Raw genomic sequence first — 18,287 nt, 5'->3', positions numbered from 1 at the left:
CCCCATGGGTTGCCTGTTATATCCCCCCCCCATGGGTTGCCTGTTATATCCCCCCCCCATGGGTTGCCTGTTATATCCCCCCCCCATGGGTTGCCTGTTATATCCCCCCCCCCATGGGTTGCCTGTTATATCCCCCCCCCCATGGGTTGCCTGTTATATCCCCCCCCCCCATGGGTTGCCTGTTATATCCCCCCCCCCATGGGTTGCCTGTTATATCTCCCCCCCCCCCATGGGTTGCCTGTTATATCCCCCCCCCCCATGGGTTGCCTGTTATATCTCCACCCCCCCATGGGTTGCCTGTTATATCTCCCCCCCCCCATGGGTTGCCTGTTATATCTCCCCCCCCCCCATGGGTTGCCTGTTATATCTCCCCCCCCCCCATGGGTTGCCTGTTATACCCCCCCCCCCCATGGGTTGCCTGTTATACCCCCCCCCCCATGGGTTGCCTGTTATACCCCCCCCCCCATGGGTTGCCTGTTATACCCCCCCCCCCATGGGTTGCCTGTTATACCCCTCCCCCCCATGGGTTGCCTGTTATACCCCCCCCCCCCATGGGTTGCCTGTTATACCCCCCCCCCCATGGGTTGCCTGTTATACCCCCCCCCCATGGTATATGCCTGTTATATCCCCCCCCATGGTATATGCCTGTTATATCCCCCCCCATGGTATATGCCTGTTATATCCCCCCCCATGGTATATGCCTGTTATATCCCCCCCCATGGTATATGCCTGTTATATCCCCCCCCATGGTATATGCCTGTTATATCCCCCCCCATGGTATATGCCTGTTATATCCACCCCCATGGTATATGCCTGTTATATCCCCCCCCCATGGTATATGCCTGTTATATCCCCCCCCCCCCCCCATGGTATATGCCTGTTATATCCCCCCCATGGTATATGCCTGTTATATCCCCCCCCATGGTATATGCCTGTTATATCCCCCCCCATGGTATATGCCTGTTATATCCCCCCCCCCATGGTATATGCCTGTTATATCCCCCCCCCCATGGTATATGCCTGTTATATCCCCCCCTCCATGGTATATGCCTGTTATATCCCCCCCTCCATGGTATATGCCTGTTATATCCCCCCCCCCATGGTATATGCCTGTTATATCCCCCCCCCCATGGTATATGCCTGTTATATTCCCCCCCCCATGGTATATGCCTGTTATATCCCCCCCATGGTATATGCCTGTTATATCCCCCCCCCCCTATGGTACATGCCTGTTATACCCCCCCCCCCCGGTATATGCCTGTTATATCCCCCCCCCCATGGTATATGTCTGTTATATCCCGCCCCCATGGTATATGCCTGTTATATCCCCCCCCCGGTATATGCCTGTTATATCCCCCCCCCCATGGTATATGCCTGTTATATCCCCCCCCCCCCCCCCCCCCCATGGTATATGCCTGTTATATCCCTCCATGGTATATGCCTGTTATATCCCTCCATGGTATATGCCTGTTATATCCCTCCATGGTATATGCCTGTTATATCCCTCCATGGTATATGCCTGTTATATCCCCCCCATGGGATGCCTGTTATATTCCCCCCCCCCCCCTGGTATATGCCTGTTATATCCCCCCATGGTATATGCCTGTTATATCCCCCCCCCCCCCTATGGTACATGCCTGTTATATCCCCCCCCTATGGTACATGCCTGTTATATCCCTCCATGGTATATGCCTGTTATATCCCCCCCATGGGATGCCTGTTATATTCCCCCCCACCATGGTATATGCCTGTTATATCCCTCCATGGTATATGCCTGTTATATCCCCCCCCCCCCATGGTATATGCCTGTTATATCCCCCCCCCATGGTATATGCCTGTTATATTCCCCCCCCCCATGGTATATGCCTGTTATATCCCCCCCATGGTATATGCCTGTTATATCCCCCCCATGGTATATGCCTGTTATATCCCCCCCCCCTATGGTACATGCCTGTTATACCCCCCCCCCCCCCCGGTATATGCCTGTTATATCCCCCCCCCCATGGTATATGTCTGTTATATCCCGCCCCCATGGTATATGCCTGTTATATCCCCCCCCCCATGGTATATGCCTGTTATATCCCCCCCCCCCCGGTATATGCCTGTTATATCCCCCCCCCCCCATGGTATATGCCTGTTATATCCCCCCCCCCCATGGTATATGCCTGTTATATCCCTCCATGGTATATGCCTGTTATATCCCTCCATGGTATATGCCTGTTATATCCCTCCATGGTATATGCCTGTTATATCCCCCCCATGGTATATGCCTGTTATATTCCCCCCCCCCTGGTATATGCCTGTTATATCCCCCCATGGTATATGCCTGTTATATCCCCCCCCCTATGGTACATGCCTGTTATATCCCCCCCCTATGGTACATGCCTGTTATATCCCTCCATGGTATATGCCTGTTATATCCCCCCCATGGGATGCCTGTTATATTCCCCCCCACCATGGTATATGCCTGTTATATCCCTCCATGGTATATGCCTGTTATATCCCCCCCACCATGGTATATGCCTGTTATCTGCTATCCCCCCCATGGGTCACTATTATGGCAGTGAGTGATGTCAATCCCACATGGACTGACAGTCTGGGCAGCTCCCTCACCTGGGTGACAAACTCTGCGTTCATCTGGGTCACTGTCGGGGCGGTCACCTTCCTGGGGGCCGGCTGCCCAGCGGTCCGGGTCTCCATGGTTCCGGTAAACCGAGAGAGCCGTGAGACAGAACGATGGGGCCAAAACGCACACAGGGCACCTGCACCGGAAGTGCTCTCACAGGCAACCGGGACGTGACATCATCCAAAAGCGACGACGGGATGGGGGGGGGGGGGGGGGGGAGAGGGTGAACCAATGCCACCTAGTGTGAGTAAGAGGGAACTGCACGCATTAGCCTGTGTACAGGATGATAGGCAGACACTAACCAAGACACTGCTGAAGCCTGGGTGTACCTGGGGTTTAATGTCCTGAAATTCACACAGACTGGGCCACAACAGCAGATTAGAAAATACAACTAAAAAAAAAAAATATATATATATATATATATATCATACCTCCAAAGTGTCCCTATTTAGGACCAAAATCCTTCTGCCCTCATTTCTTTTGTAATTTGCTTGTTTTCCAGCAGCTTTATTTTATTATGTTTGAGTGTATAACAGAGCTGTGCAAGAATACTCACAGTAATATGTCCTTAAACTCCAATACATTTGTAAAGACTAAATAAAATATTGTTCTTGCTCTCAATAATTTTTTAGTTGTTGCAATTAGTAATTCAAATTTCTCATATATGTGGCTGTATCGTATCAAGCCCACCGTTACTCCGCAATTTGTCTCCTACACTGGAATTAGTGTAGAACCAATATTGGGGTACTCTGGCATAGTGATGGGCTTCGTACGATATGGCGGAATTAAACCCCTCTATGGTAGCACCGTTGCTGAGAAATGCATGTTCTAGGTGTGTCCCCAATTCCTTTTATTTTACTTATTTTTACTAGCCACAATATGTCAAGTATACCCACTCTGATTGTATCCTGTGTACTCACATCCCGCTGACGTGTATTCTAAACAGACAGCAACCAGTTCACGAGCAGTAAAAAAAAAAAAATATGAACCAGATCAGTTATAATAAACAAAGTTTATTGCAATTTTATCAACAGATTGCATAGGAGTGAACATCAAGAGAAGTGGGATATAACAGAAATCCAGCTATTTACATAACATTATATGCATGAGTGAAGGAGTGTGAATGAACCCTATAACTAAAAATATTTGTAGTTATGACAACATAGTTGCAAAATCCCGGTCTAAATAGACATACTAGAAACTTTTTTTTTAAATTCCGTAACATTTTCCAATTCAGCTGTCAACTAATGGCAACTCACAATTTAGTTTGTAAACTCATCAAAACACTTGGATTAGGTATGGTTTTTAGGTGGATTGGTTAAAAAAATAAAATAAAAAAATAAGAACATGGACAGTCGTATATTGGACATAAAGGATGTTTAGGGAGATTTGTAAATATTCTGCAAATAGAATAGTGGGTCACTATTCTACAAATGGATCTTAGTGAAGTGATCACCATTCAACATTTTCTGGTGATATACATAAACTAATATGGTAGAGCAGGGATAGGCAACCTTCAGCACTCCAGATGTTGTGGACTACATCTCCATCAATGCTCTTACAGCCATAATGTTGGCAAAGCATCATGGGATGTGTAGTCCAAAACATCTGCAGTGACGAAGGTTGTCTATCCCTGTGGTAGAGGATCAATTATAGATGAGGCAGTGCAGAGCAAAATGTCAGTGTTCTCTATACCTTTATTACGTAAAATGTTCATATAAAAATACAGCTCTAAAAATCTTATGTTTGTGGAATAATTTATTCAGTTCTGTTTATTAGCTCAGCCCAATATAAAACTGACTATTCCTGTGACGTAAACCTATTTGACAATGTTGGAGTCTGTCACTAAACTGGGATTTGTAAAGGATCGAAGTAAAGGCATAATTATATTAACAGAATTTGAAACAAACATCATCCGCCTCATCAATTTCCCGAGCTCTGATTTTTTTTTAAGGATAAAATGTGCAATCATCTTGTCACTTCTGCACAATTCCTGGTTTAATAAATAAACGGTTTGCATTTTTCACTTGAAAAAGCAATACGTGATAGCTTTGTAATAGTTTTATTTACTAAATAAATAAACCTGGTGAAAACATGCAGGGTTATTCAATAAAATAAGAACTCGAGGAGAATTTAAAGTGAATGTCAAATTCAGGTCAAAATAGTCGAACTGGAAACCTTCTCTAAGCCAGCTAAGCTTTCAGTTTGGCTACTCTGGCCTTAAAAGTTGAAAGTCTCTTTGAATTCTCACTTTTTAGCAGGGCCGGATTAACATAGGGGCTGATGGAGCTGCAGCTCCAGGCCCAGGCCCATGGAATAGGCCCACTGATTTAAAAAAAAAAAAAAAAATTTTTTTTCTTTTTTTTACACACACACACTACTCTTAGGGTTGCCAGGTATTTCTCAGAAGTATTTCTTATGGTTTCCAGGTATTTCTCAGGTATTTGAGGCTGCCTGGCCGGTGCCGGTATTGCAGTAATACTGGCAACACAAATGTCTGTCTCAGTATAAACAGAGATTATTCTGCAATACCAGCGCCGGCCAGTAGGGGTCGCTGTATGTGTGGAGAGGCAAGGATAAGAAGTTACAGCATCTCCCTCCCTGCCTCTCTACTCACTGATTCGTGGGGGAGCAGCACAGAGTATCCAGACAGCAGTTTCGAGCCTGCGAGACTTGGGGACGGTGAGAGACTTGGGGACGCTGAGACATTGGGACACTGGGAGACATAGGGACACTGGGGAACAAGGGGACCCTCAGACACTAGGGACACAGTGGCCCCATGTCCCACAGTGGCCTCTTGTCTCTCAGTGCCCCCATGTCTCCCAGCCAGTGTCTCTAGTGTCTCAGTGTCCCCGTGTCTCCCAGTGTCCCCATGTCTCCCAGTGTGCCTGGTGTGGCTTAGTGTCCCTAGTGTCTGTGTCCCTAGTCTCCTAGAGTGCCCTAGTCTCTCAGTGTCCCCATGTATCTCATTGTCCCCATGTCTGACCCAGTTTCTCAGTGTCCCCAAGACTCAGTGTCCCAATGTCTCTCAATGTCCCCTAGTGTCCTAGTGACATTGGGACACTGGGAGACATGGGGAGACATACTCTAAGGGACACTAGGAGACATGGGGATACAAACACTAGGGGACACTTGGCGACATGGGGACAATGAGACACTAGGGGACACAGAGACATGGAGACACTGGGATACACAGGGAGACATGGGGAAACTGGGCAACTTTGAGACTTGGGAGATATGGGGCACTCCCAGTGTCCCAATGTCTCCCAGCCAGTGTCCCTAGTCTCTCAGAATCCCCTAGTCTCCCAGTGTTCCCATGTCTCACAGTGCCCCCAAGTGTCTCAGTGTCCCTTAGTATAAAAGAAAAAAATCTCAGGCACACACTGATAGATTTAAGCAGGTTTATTGGACACCTCATTGTTTTGACCTGTACCCAGGTCTTTATCAAGTCTCCAGTGTCCCCTATATATCACAGTGTCCCCTATGTATTACAGTGTCTCTCAGAATCCCCTAGTCTCCCAGTGTTCCCATGTCTCACAGTGCCCCCAAGTATCTCAGTGTTCCCTAGTATAAAAGAAAAAAATCTCAGGCACACACTGATAGATTTAAGCAGGTTTATTGGACACCACAATGTTTTGACCTGTCCTATACCCAAGTCTTTATCAAGTCTCCAGTGTCCCCTATATATCACAGTGCCCCCTATGTATCACAGTGTCTCAGTGCCCCATGTCTCCTAGTGTACCCTCATGTCTCAAAGTCACCCAGTGTCCTCATGTCTCCCAATGTTCCCAAGAGTCTCAGTGTTCCAAGGTCTCCCAGAGTTCCCTAGAATCTCAGTGTCCCGATGTCTCCCAATGTCTCTCAATGTCCCCTAGTGACATGGGGACATTGGGATACATGGGGACACAGACATTAAGGGACTGGGAGACATGGGGACACAGACATGCCCCCTTTTTGTGTATGTTTGCCCCTTTCGGCAGTTCTTGTTATGTGATTTGTGTCAGTGGCCCACCCTTTTACCCCATTCATGGACTAACTGCTTTACTGGCCTCGCTGTTAGGGGGTATAGGTTTTCTTGAAAGATGAAAGCGTGAGATTAGCATAGGGTATGTGTTTTCTCATAGCTTCATCCTATGAGTTTCCATCCAGCACCATCTCCATCAGATACATGACGCTTAGGAGGTAGGACTGTTTTAGTGTTTTTGGTCAATAAGATTTTGTAATTAGGCCCATCATAATTGTCAGCACCAGGCCCATTGGGCTCTTAATCTGGCCCTGCTTTTTAGTGAATAACCCTATAGATCATATTCCTTTATTTGGGCACCTCTGCAATGTTATATAGATCTCTGTAACAGTACGTGTAAAATGTGACCTATACACAAATGAAGACAATATGAGCAATCACCATCTAATATGTTCTGTTAATGAAACACCAAACTTTAGCTACAATAAAGCTGAAAGCTCAGGTGGAAAAAGCTCCGATTACTTCTATCATTTATGAAATGAAAGGGACACTCTACAACAGGGGTGCCCAAAAAGGTAGATCCCCAGATATTGAAGAACTACAACTCCCTTGATGCGTTTGATGCCTTTACAATGACAAAGCATCATGGAAGCTGTAGTTTTAAAACATTTAGGGACCTTCCTTTTGGGCACCCCTGCTCTAGACACTATAACCACTTCATTTAAAGTGTTTTGAAAGTAACTACACAGTAAACATACACCTACCTGGAGATTAATTTCTCATCAACGTGCATAAAATCTGTAGCCGTTTTAATGTAAATATTAGCCATTTCAATGAACACATAAGAAGTCATTCCTCATATTTTAATGCGTTATAAGATAAAGCATTAAAATATCCAAATAAATCTAAAGAAAGGGAAAACTATAATTCTTTAGCTCATAAAGAGGTGTCCAGCGAGTGGTTATGGGACTAGTAGTTTATGCACAGCTGCAGTCCCACTCATCACATCATAGGAGAGAACTGTAACAGCTGAATCGATTTTTACAAATCCCTACAGTTATCACTCAGTCCAGGAAGGAAGAAAGGGGGAAAAGGGGGCTGGGTGCTCTCCGTACAATATCAAGGGTTATTTGTGAAATCACAGACTGCAGCATATTGAAATCCAAAAGTAAAATGTTAAGCTACAATAGCAGAGTTAGAAAAAATACTCTAAGTCAGTTAAAATCACAGTTTGGCTATTTAATCTTAATTTTTACCTTCTGGTTTAATTTGCTTAAATTGTAAATTTTGTTTTTAACCTTAAACCTATTTACAGAAACGCAAAATGTCTATGCATTGTACTGAAACAAACAAGACGGGGCAGAAACCGTAACTGCTTCATCATTGAAATGGTTATAGTGAGGAAAAATAGAAGAGAAGTCCAGGCACTCTCAGGATACAAAAAGGCTAATTTATTAAACCCACTGCAACGTTTCAACCTACACGCTCTTTGTCAAACACCTACACAAAGACCGTGTAGGTCGAAACGTTGCAGTTAAATCCCTTTGTTTATGCAGCCCTAGTCACACCTCCCTGCATGTGGCTTGCATAGCCTTCGAAACACTATCTGCATCTAATGGTTGCACTTTCTTTATTGCAAATTCTGTTTAATTTAGAAATTCTTATCTCCTGCTCTGTCAATAGCTTGCTAGACCCTGCAAGAGCCTCCTGTATGTAATTAAAATGAAATATACAGAGCAGGAGATAAAAACTTTTAAAGTTAGTTAACATCTGATTGCAAAATGAAACCGTTTTCTCTCCATGAAAGCTGTGTAAGTCACAGCCAGGGGAGGTGTGGCTAGGACTGCATAAACAAACAAAAGTGATTTAACTCCTAAATAGCAGAGAATTGACCAGTGAGACTGCAGGGGCAAGATCCATACACAAAAACTGCTTCATTACGCTAAAGTTGTTTTGGTGACTCTAGTGTCTCTTTAAAAACCTGTTTAAACACTTACCCGATTCCAGTGCCGATCTGCCTCAGCACTGGGTCTGAGTTGCAATGTCACCCGACAGGGGACTATTGCGCATGTGCAACGAGCACAGTGAGCGCTTTAGGCCCTCCTCATAGGAAAGCATTGCTTCAATATGGGGATTTAACCGACACTGAATTTTCTCATGCAGATCAGCAGGACGTCCAGCGTCAGTTAGGCAACCAAAAGTTTTTCAAAATCTGCAATTGCTGGATTAAGTCGGACTGGGACAGTGCACCTAGACCACTTTTATGAGATGAAGTGGTCTGGGTGTCTATAGAGCTCTTTAATGCTGCCGTTTCCTACTTTTAACTAGCCTACTAAACAAAGAAAAAGGAACATATAATAATAAAAAATATATATACACACACCCCCCCACCTCCCTAAATCACAAAGTCTTAATTGTTGACCCTGGCTCCTGTATCTGTTTAGACCAACGTATATGTATCCATGTAAGTGTATATCATCCATCACACACAAAAATATGCACATAAAATTTACATAAGTCTTAATTACCCTGGATTTTATTATTGGGATTTAAGTGAAACAGTACAATGTTCTAATAAAAAACAAAAACACTTTTTTTGCGTTGAACAGACTATACCAGACATTACGGATTCCTTTTTAACAGGGACACAAATTGGATATATTATTTCATTATATTATCACATGATATTAGCAGATGTCTAAGGTATGAATGTATATGGTTTGCTTGTTTCAACTAATGACGCAATAAGATCTAACAGGGACCCAATTCAGAGTTTCCCCAATATATATATATACTATATATTTTTATATATAAGAATTCTGTTATATCTCTTGTAGAAAAACCACAGTAGCAGCCACATGTCACAATTATGTAATGTGTTATTTCTTATGACAGGGCTTAAGAAACAGTACATTAGATAATTGTGATGTTTGGCTGCTAAAGGTTTCTACAAGACATTATATATATATATATATATACATACATATACATATACACACACACACACACACACACACACACATACACACACTCTCTCTCTCTATCAGAATTTTTATAATTTTAAGAAAATTATGCAAAGTTTTTGGAACTAAAAATAAGGAGTTTATTCACATATACTGTGATAAGTGGGGATATGACAAGCATATGGTAAGGTTTTGGCCAAGATAGTGAGATATGAAAAATTCGATTATTTTCTAAATTTCATTTAAAATATATAATCAAATATACTCAATGAGTTTACCATCATCAGTCCTTAGCTGTACCTAACACCTGTGTTCAGGAAATCCTGGCCTCAAATATATTTATCTACTGATTTAGGAGTCATTTCATGGGCAATGCTACAGCAGCTCCTGTTACAATATAATGATAGGTAAATAAAACAACAGCTAGTTTTGCTTGACTTAAGCACGAAGATCATCACATAAGTGCTACCATAAGAGTATTCTGGAATTGCTTTAGTTATAAATGAAAGGTCTGGTGCACATCATCCACTAGGATTTTATTCCTTCACCCGTACATGCATGAGCTGATGTCGTTTCAAGTGTGGGTCCTGACGAAATGTTTTACCACAATCTTGACACTCAAATGGTCTCTGCCCTGCATGCATGAGATAGTGTCTCTCAAGTTTGGAAGGGGACAGGAAGGTCTTGGTGCAGACACTGCAACTGTAGGTCTTTACTGACCCCCAGGTTCCCATTGTCCTCATGGAGCACTCTGTATTAGGGTTTGTAATCCGATCTCTTGGCATACGTGTCTTGGGCTTCCTGCAAATTATTTTTGGAGACCTCGGGATGTCTTCACTGGTGGGTTCTATTTCTACCTTTATTTCCGCAATTGTGCATGTTGTGATTTGATCAAGCCCTTGCAAGTTTTCCACTGGACTTGTGGCATAATCTAGTGGGGGTTGATACCCCATCTGTTCCTCTTGCAGGTACAGACCTCCAGAAGAACCATGTGCCTCGTGAGAAGTAACTTTCTTTATGTGAGTTACTTGGTGCCTTTTTAAATGAGCAGCTTGACGGAACCTATTTCCACATTCAGTGCACGCAAATGGTTTTTGTCCAGTGTGGATAAGATAATGTCTTCGTAACTTGGACAAAGATGGGAAAACTTTTTCACACTGGTCGCACTTACTAACGTTGGGCCTTTGGACTAAAACACCTTGAGCACCCTGAAGGAAATAGTGCAGTGTGTCATTGTTATCCCCGGGACCATCGTGATTTGACACATAGAAAGTACCGGCGGTGGTCTCAGCATCTGGGTTTCCTTGAAATCCTTGCAAATGGAGCCCATATTCTTGGTTTAGATCTCCCTGAAAGTGTGACTCCAGGAACATTTGCGCTTTCCCCATATCTTGACTTAGCCTCTTGACTTTTTGTTTACGATGTGATTTAAATATATTTATGGAGGTGTCAATATCTCTGCATTCAAGATCACATGTCTGCAGGTCTTCTTTCCTTTCCAATTGTTCGTTTTTCAGGTTTCCCTCTATAGTTTGTGAATGTCCTGGGAGCGTATCCTTGATTATCTCCATCAGTCTTAGTCTTCTCCTCTTCCTTACATATCCTTCTCGCTTTATGTTTTTTTGGTGGCAGTGGATTGCTTTCCCATCTTCTCTTATGAAACATGTATGGCGGTCTAGAGTTTGCTGGGTCTCAAAGCATTGATCACATGCAGGGCATTGGAATGGAATAACATACACAGAGTAGACCTCATCAGGCTCTTCTTTAACTTCTGAAGTTGCAGTCAATGAGCCTTTTCCTATATTTAACATACTTTGGAAATTAATTTGTTGAGTATGAACCTCTTCATGCTTGAGTAGTTTCCCTTGCGTCTTAAAGGACTTAAAACAATGGCTACACTGGAAAGGCTTTTCCTGAACGTGCGTAAGCTCATGGATTTGGAGGTGAGTCTTTTGTCTGAAGGATTTGCCACACTGAGCACAAGGAAAAGGTTTCTGGCCAGTGTGTACAAGCATGTGCCTCTCCAACTTCGATCGTGACGGAAACACTTTGTTGCACCTTTCGCACATCTGATTTTCAAGTTTCCAGCCATCAGTAGCATTTTCAAAGTTACACTCATGATGTAATCTTTTGTCTTCAGTAGCAAAAAACCTCTGACAACCAAAACAAAAAGCAGGAACTGTTCTGCATTTCTTTAGACGGAGAGCTGATGCCTTTTTTGCGGTTTTCACTTGATCTTTATGCGTCTGCTGGTGCCTTGAAAACGTCTCCATGTTTTTGAAGTGACGGTGACAAACATTGCACTGGAAAGGCAGCGTGTGGGTAACCTTGTGCCTCTCGAGGTGAACAAGCTGCCGAAACGTCTTATTGCAATCCTGACACTGGTAGGGCTTTTGACCGGTATGAGTAAGATAATGCCTGGCCAGTTTAGAAGGGGTCTCAAACAGTTTCGGGCAGGAATCGCAGGTGTAGGGCCTCTTTCTGGGAGGTCTCTTCGGAGTCCTACACTGCTGGTTCCTGAACATTTTAGGTGAGCAGTAGAAACACAAATTCCTTCCTCAAAAGTCAGTTCTCACATGATGGCTCCGAACATGACAGCTGGGTGTCTCTGTTTCCAAGGTCACAGAATGCTCTTTTTAAAAAAAAGTTGTGGAAAATAGGATGTACACTGCAGCAAATTACTTCCCAGTAGCATGTGAGACAAGCTGCAGCTTTGTTGTTAATAGAGTTTCTTTTTAATTCTTAGTTGCAATCCCCCCTCTCTCTCTCTGTATTGTACAGCTATTTTTAGTTAATATTCTAAGATATTTCTTTAGTCTATTTATGGAGACTTCCTCTTGGACCTTACATGGACCATCTGTGGAGAGCCAGTCCCTTCCTGGAGACTGTGCATGCCCTGTGTGTCCCTTATTCTGCTCTGTCAAGCTGTGAATATAGATATTTTCTCTCTCTCTCTCTGATTCCTATGGGTGAGGTGAGGACATCGTCTGAACAGCCATAACCTGCACCCGGAAGTCCTACTCTTACAGGCACGCCTGTGCCCCAAATCCTTTCCTGATGACATCACACCGACGCGCCTGTTCTAGCGGCGGCCATCTTTAATTTGGGAAGTTTTGCCAGGAGTACCTCTATTAGTGAGTGCAGACTGCTCAACGTGCAAAAAATCCATCTTTATTTTTATTATGCATTTTTTGTATATACTTTTAGAGCAATATCAAACGCAATAGACATGTATCTATATTAATATCTATATATATATATATTTATATTATTGAAGATCATTTATCTGTGTATTTTTAATACCATTACTTTGCATGAATTACAGTACACAGATTATCAATATTAAATTTGTTTTCTCTATATAGGAGGAGTAGCACTTTTTTTTTTTTTTTTTTTAAACCACCCTGTCCCTATTTTCCAATCTAATGTCCCTGTTTTCTAAGAGCTTCACATTTATTGGAGTGTATAAGAGAGACCCACAGCAGTAAAACTCCCAACTATCTGTATTTAAATATATGTAGCATTACTTTTATTTTGCATAACTGGTTACCAGCAGGTCATGGCTTTGCTTAATGTGCCAATTAACCACACACCTGATCACAACTCTTACAATTATGGGTCACTATTTGGTCTGTGTCATTGACTCATTGTGCAGCTTCACCACTATTTAGTATGAGGAGGTACGATGTCTGACAACGCTATTAAATATTGTCAGTCACTAGCCCCCAGATGTACAATGTTTTATTTGAATACTGCATTTGTTGCCCCCCTCCAGTAGGCATTTATTGGAGACGTTCACATATATAAATACAAAATCTTAAATCTTGGGGGAAATGATTGTGAATGCACGGCGTAAAAGACAAAAATGATGACAATGGGCAAAGATGGATCTGGTGTACTGCAGCCATCTTCAATCTCAGGTTGTGCCCTTAGCCTGGTTTACATGCCAGGGGCAGATAATGTAATCCAAACACACATTCCAGGCCTCTGCTAAGGGACAAACAGGAACAGCGAACAAGACAGGAAATAGATTAGGGATATGCAGGAAGCCTTCAGATAGGCCTTGCAGCGCAGAAACAGGAAGCAAATACATTTGTTCTGCGTCACAAAAGCAATCAAAGCCAACAAGTCATGACAAGACAGAACACAGAAAATGCACAGAGATAGACCTGGGTCCGAGCTGAACAAATTAGGAACAAACAAGGGAAAGACACATAAACGAATCCCAAAGAGTTGTTGAGAGAGACACAGAAAGACACACACACGCGCAAAAATACCCGACGCAAGCAGGATATTAAATTCACCTTAAATAAATAATGGCAGGGTTAATGTTGATTTCAAAAGAGCACCATAACATCAAAGTGCCATTTATAATATCGCATGTCACTCTGTATTCCAACATCCCTAGATTTTGAGGGTAATGATCAGTTTTAGTAAATCTTGACGTCGACACACTGTCATCGTTGCCAGGATGCCATCATCCGAACAGTGACATCAGTCAGTCTGATCCTATACTTTCTAGACTGTGCAAGCAGCGTCGGCTAGGGAGTTACCATCCCATTGTACAGCGCTACGGAATCTGTTGGCGCTATATAAATAATAAAATAATAATAATAACAACAACCGTCACGCATGCGCTGGGGCTGTTTTGCTTGAGAGAGCAAAAAGGCCAGCTGTGCGAGGTCTCTTCTGCTTTCCCTTTTCAGACAAATTATCGTCATTGAGTCTATGAAGTAGGAGACGTATTTTTAAATAGCTTTTTCTCCCAATCTATACATTTGTTGAGAATAACCTTACGAAAAAAAACTACTTTTCTCCAGTTTGATTACTTGAAGAGGCAGTTTTTTGCTACTGTTGCTACTGTTTAGTATAAGTTTAATATATATAAATATATATATATATATATATTTTTAATACTTACATTTCTACAGTAATATTTTTGCTTACTGAAACAAACATGGAAATTAAATGAATACAAATAAGGTAAAATCATAAAAGAAACTCAATGCAACCGTGTCAGATGTAACCAAGGGTCTTATTTATATTAACAGTGAGTTGTGTTTAAATATTGAAAGGATTTGGTAAAGACATAGGTCATTTTCAAGCCAGCGGTTTGAGGTTACTATTTGAGGCCCACAGGGTAATTTTTTAAAAGTGAAATTAGGGGAATTCAAAATCCATTTCAAATTTAAAGCCAAACTAGCTGAACTGGAGGCATAACGGATTTAGAATTTTTTTTCTAGTTTCTAGCCTCCAGGCTAGCTGAAAGTTGGACCGTAGAAAGGATGCTCCTAGCGCTCACCAAAGGACCATCAGCACCGTAGACACCATAACTACTGCAGACTCCACGAACCACCACTGCAGGGCTGGGATCTCGCCGTCTGCTATCCACCCTGGACCTACGACCAGGCTCCAGGTTCCAGTGAGTGAACCTCTTCCTTCTGATGAGCGAAGCAGGATCAGGAACAAGAGCTCTTACAAGAACTCAGCAGCTAAGGGAGTATGCAGAGCATAGCAATCCCTGTAGTGATTATAGCTGTCTCCTACAAACACTGAGTCGAGGCTGCGAGTTAGAGGGTCAAATAGTTCTCTTTTAATCAGCACCAAAGGGCTTTCTTTTATGCAGGTTTTACACATACAAACACGCATAATACAGTAAAACACTCCCATTTATTCCCACAAAATCCTCCCCTCTGCCTGTGATATAATTACTGTATACAATGGGTTAATGTAATTATCACAGGCAGTAAAAATATACTTTTTACACATGTACTATAACTTTAAAACTATACATTCAATCTCCAATCTCCATATTATTATTCAGCATACTTCAAATATGAACACTCTCAAAGCCAGAAGCGCATTTTCCTGCCCAAAACAGTTCCATAGATTTGGGCTCTGCGGTCGGTCAATTTCCCTCAGAAAAATGAATAAGTCCTATTCGCATGCACGAACGCAAATAGCTTAGTCTCACAGTGTGTTCAAATCGCCGAACGGGACTAAGATAATGCGGCTGAAAACTGAGTGGAGGAGAAGGTAAGGATCAGCGGTATTCGTTCAAATGTGTAGCCGATTTCAGTTCCATAGATTCAGGGGCACACACCGCTGACCGCGTTCGACTGAATAAAGATGGCCACCGCCACGCGTTCGTTTGTATGAATGGCAGCCACCCAGCGGTCGACAATTTACCTACAGCAGCCTCCCAGCCTGAGAGGTAAATTGACGGCACACTTCCACTTCTGTGTGGTCCCCCTGTGTGGTACTTGGTTCAGTAAGCCCCATTTACTGAACCAAGTGGGAAAAAGGCACGAACAAGTTATTTTACAGGTCTGGAGACATAGTCTTAAAGGGGCATTGTTCACCAAAGTCACAATGTGCCCACAGACGGTTCTTAAAGGGCATTACACATCAGGTCCATAGTCACGAGGAAGGAGGCTGGCAATTAGGCTTCTCCATAATCCAGGGGAACAGAGAAATTTGTCACTTAAAGGAACAGTGACAAAAGACATTTTGTAACAGGCTATGTTGTCCTTAAATTAGAAATTAACTTTACATTTCTGACAATTCTATTGTTAGTAAATAATAGACTTGTGCACAATTCTGTTTGTTCCTCAAACCATTCCTGAACAATTGTGGCAGGGTGCGTTATCTTGCTGAAAGAGGCACTGCCATCAGCGAACAGCATTGCCAGGAAGAGGTTTACATGGTCTGCAACAATCACTAGGTAGGTGATACGTGTCAAAGTAGCATCCACATGAATGTTAGGACAAAAGGTTTCCCAGGAGAATGTTGCCCAGGGCATAACACTCTCTCCACCAGCCTGCCTTATTCCCATAATGCATCCTGCTGCCATCTCCTCCACAGGTAAATGACATGCATGCACCCAGCCATCCACCTGAAAAGAAAAATTATCTAAAAAGGTCTAAAAGAAAGTGTGATTTATCAGACGAGGCAACATTCTCTCATTTCTCCATGGTCCACTTCAGATGCTAATGTCCCCAAGGTGCTTTGGGCAGTGGACAGGGGTCATCATAGGCACTCTGACCGGCCTGTGGCTATGCAGCAAACTGCGATGCACGGTGTTCTGACACCTTGCTATCATGGCCAGCATTAAGTTTTTCAGCAATTTGCCCTACAGTACCTCTTCTGTGTGATTGGACCAGACGAGCTAGTCTTTGCTTCCCGAGTGCATCAATGAGCCTTCGGTGCCCATGACCCTGGATCACCAGTTGTCTTTCCTTGCATTACTTTTGGTAGTTTTTAACTAATGCATATTGTGAACACCCCACAAGACTTGCCGTTTTGGAGATGCTCTGACCCAGTCGTCTAGCCATTACTATTTGGCCTTTGTCAAAGTCACTAGGATCTTTTCATTTGCCCATTTTTCCTGCTTCCAACACATGACATTTAAGAACTGACTGTTCACTTGACAGGTGCTATTGTAATGATATAATCCATGTTATTCACGCCACTTGTCAATGGTTTTAATGTTGTTGCTGGTCAGTGTATATGGACTGTCACATACACTGTAATTTACCCAAACACTCACACTGTTATCTGACCTAACATGCACAGTCATATACACTGTAATTACTCATTGTCACGGAAGCTCCCATGCCACAGCCTGCTGGAGAGGCATAACAGCTAGCCTCCTGCCCATAGACTTTAAAATGATATTTAGGATATGGGGTTACATTGTATTAATGTTGAGTTATTATGTAAAATGTGGAGTTGGATTAAAGCTATTGTGTTAATTGTATTTTGTAAAAGCTGTTGTACAGTTAGTTTGTGCTGAAACCAGACTTCCAGGCCACTTATGTGTGACTTCTCACACCTTACAGATTAGCTCTGATGAGGGTCCCAGCTTCAAAGAGAAATTTAGGTTGTAATCTCTGACATCCCATACAATCAAATTAACCCCTTTTGAAATTGACAATACCTCCTCTATCAGGCACAAACATAACTTTCGTTTTATCGAACCTGAGCGCTTTTTGGATATCTTATGCACTCAGATCAGGGCTAGTGATGTACCGAACTGTTCGCTGGCGAATAGTTCCTGGCGAACATAGCATGTTCGCGTTCGCCACGGCGGGCGAACACATGCGCGGTTCGATCCGCCCCTATTCGTCATCATTGAGTAAACTTTGACCCTGTGCCTCACGGTCAGCAGACACATTCCAGCAAATTAGCAGCAGACCCTCCCTTCCAGACCCTCCCATCTGAGGTGACAAACCTAGTCAGTTGCACCGAAGGCACCATCAGCGACATCATATCATTTGTTTTCTTCCTGGAGCGTGCCCTGCGAAGAGTGCTGGATCAGGCCGTAGATGAGCGTGAAGAGGAAGAGTTGTGGTCACCATCACCACCAGAAACAGCCTTATCAGCATTGCTTGCTGGGCCTGCGGCAACGCTGGAAGAGGATTGTGAGGAAGAGGAGTCAGAGGAGGAATGTGGCTTTGAGGAGGAGGAGGAAGACCAACCACAACAGGCATCCCAGGGTGTTCGTTGTCACCTATCTGGTACCCGTGGTGTTGTACGTGGCTGGGGGAAAGAACATACCTTCATTGAGATCACTGAGGAGGAGGAACGGGAAATGAGTAGCTCGGCATCCAACCTTGTGCAAATGGGGTCTTTCATTCTGTCGTGCCTGTTGAGGGACCCTCGTATAAAAAGGCTGAAGGAGAACGACCTGTACTGGGTGTCCACGCTACTAGACCCCCGGTATAAGCAGAAA

General features: G+C 43.3%; 2 protein-coding genes across 2 annotated transcripts in view; both read right to left on the bottom strand.

Moving 5' to 3' along the window:
* Positions 1-2,771, bottom strand: part of AQR (aquarius intron-binding spliceosomal factor) — a 70,413-nt gene extending 67,642 nt beyond the window's left edge. The window contains exon 1 of the mRNA XM_063440073.1: positions 2,614-2,771. Coding sequence (XP_063296143.1) covers positions 2,614-2,700 — 87 coding nt within the window. The 5' untranslated portion in view covers positions 2,701-2,771. The remainder of the gene's footprint in view (positions 1-2,613) is intronic.
* A 7,132-nt stretch (positions 2,772-9,903) lies between these two features.
* Positions 9,904-12,562, bottom strand: ZNF770 (zinc finger protein 770). The gene has a single exon (XM_063440153.1). The coding sequence runs from the start codon at positions 12,076-12,078 to the stop codon at positions 10,090-10,092; it is 1,989 nt and encodes a 662-aa protein (XP_063296223.1). The 5' UTR covers positions 12,079-12,562; the 3' UTR covers positions 9,904-10,089.
* Between the last annotated feature and the right edge of the window lie 5,725 nt (positions 12,563-18,287).

This window comes from Pelobates fuscus, chromosome 13, assembly GCF_036172605.1.
Source record: "Pelobates fuscus isolate aPelFus1 chromosome 13, aPelFus1.pri, whole genome shotgun sequence".
NCBI lineage: Eukaryota > Metazoa > Chordata > Amphibia > Anura > Pelobatidae > Pelobates > Pelobates fuscus.
The sequence above is the reverse complement of the archived record's forward strand: the minus strand, read 5'-3'. Positions and strand labels throughout refer to the sequence as shown.

Bases quoted from the DNA above. Each gene is read 5' to 3' on its own strand.
- ZNF770 (XM_063440153.1), bottom strand. From the start codon at position 12,078: ATGTTCAGGAACCAGCAGTGTAGGACTCCGAAGAGACCTCCCAGAAAG.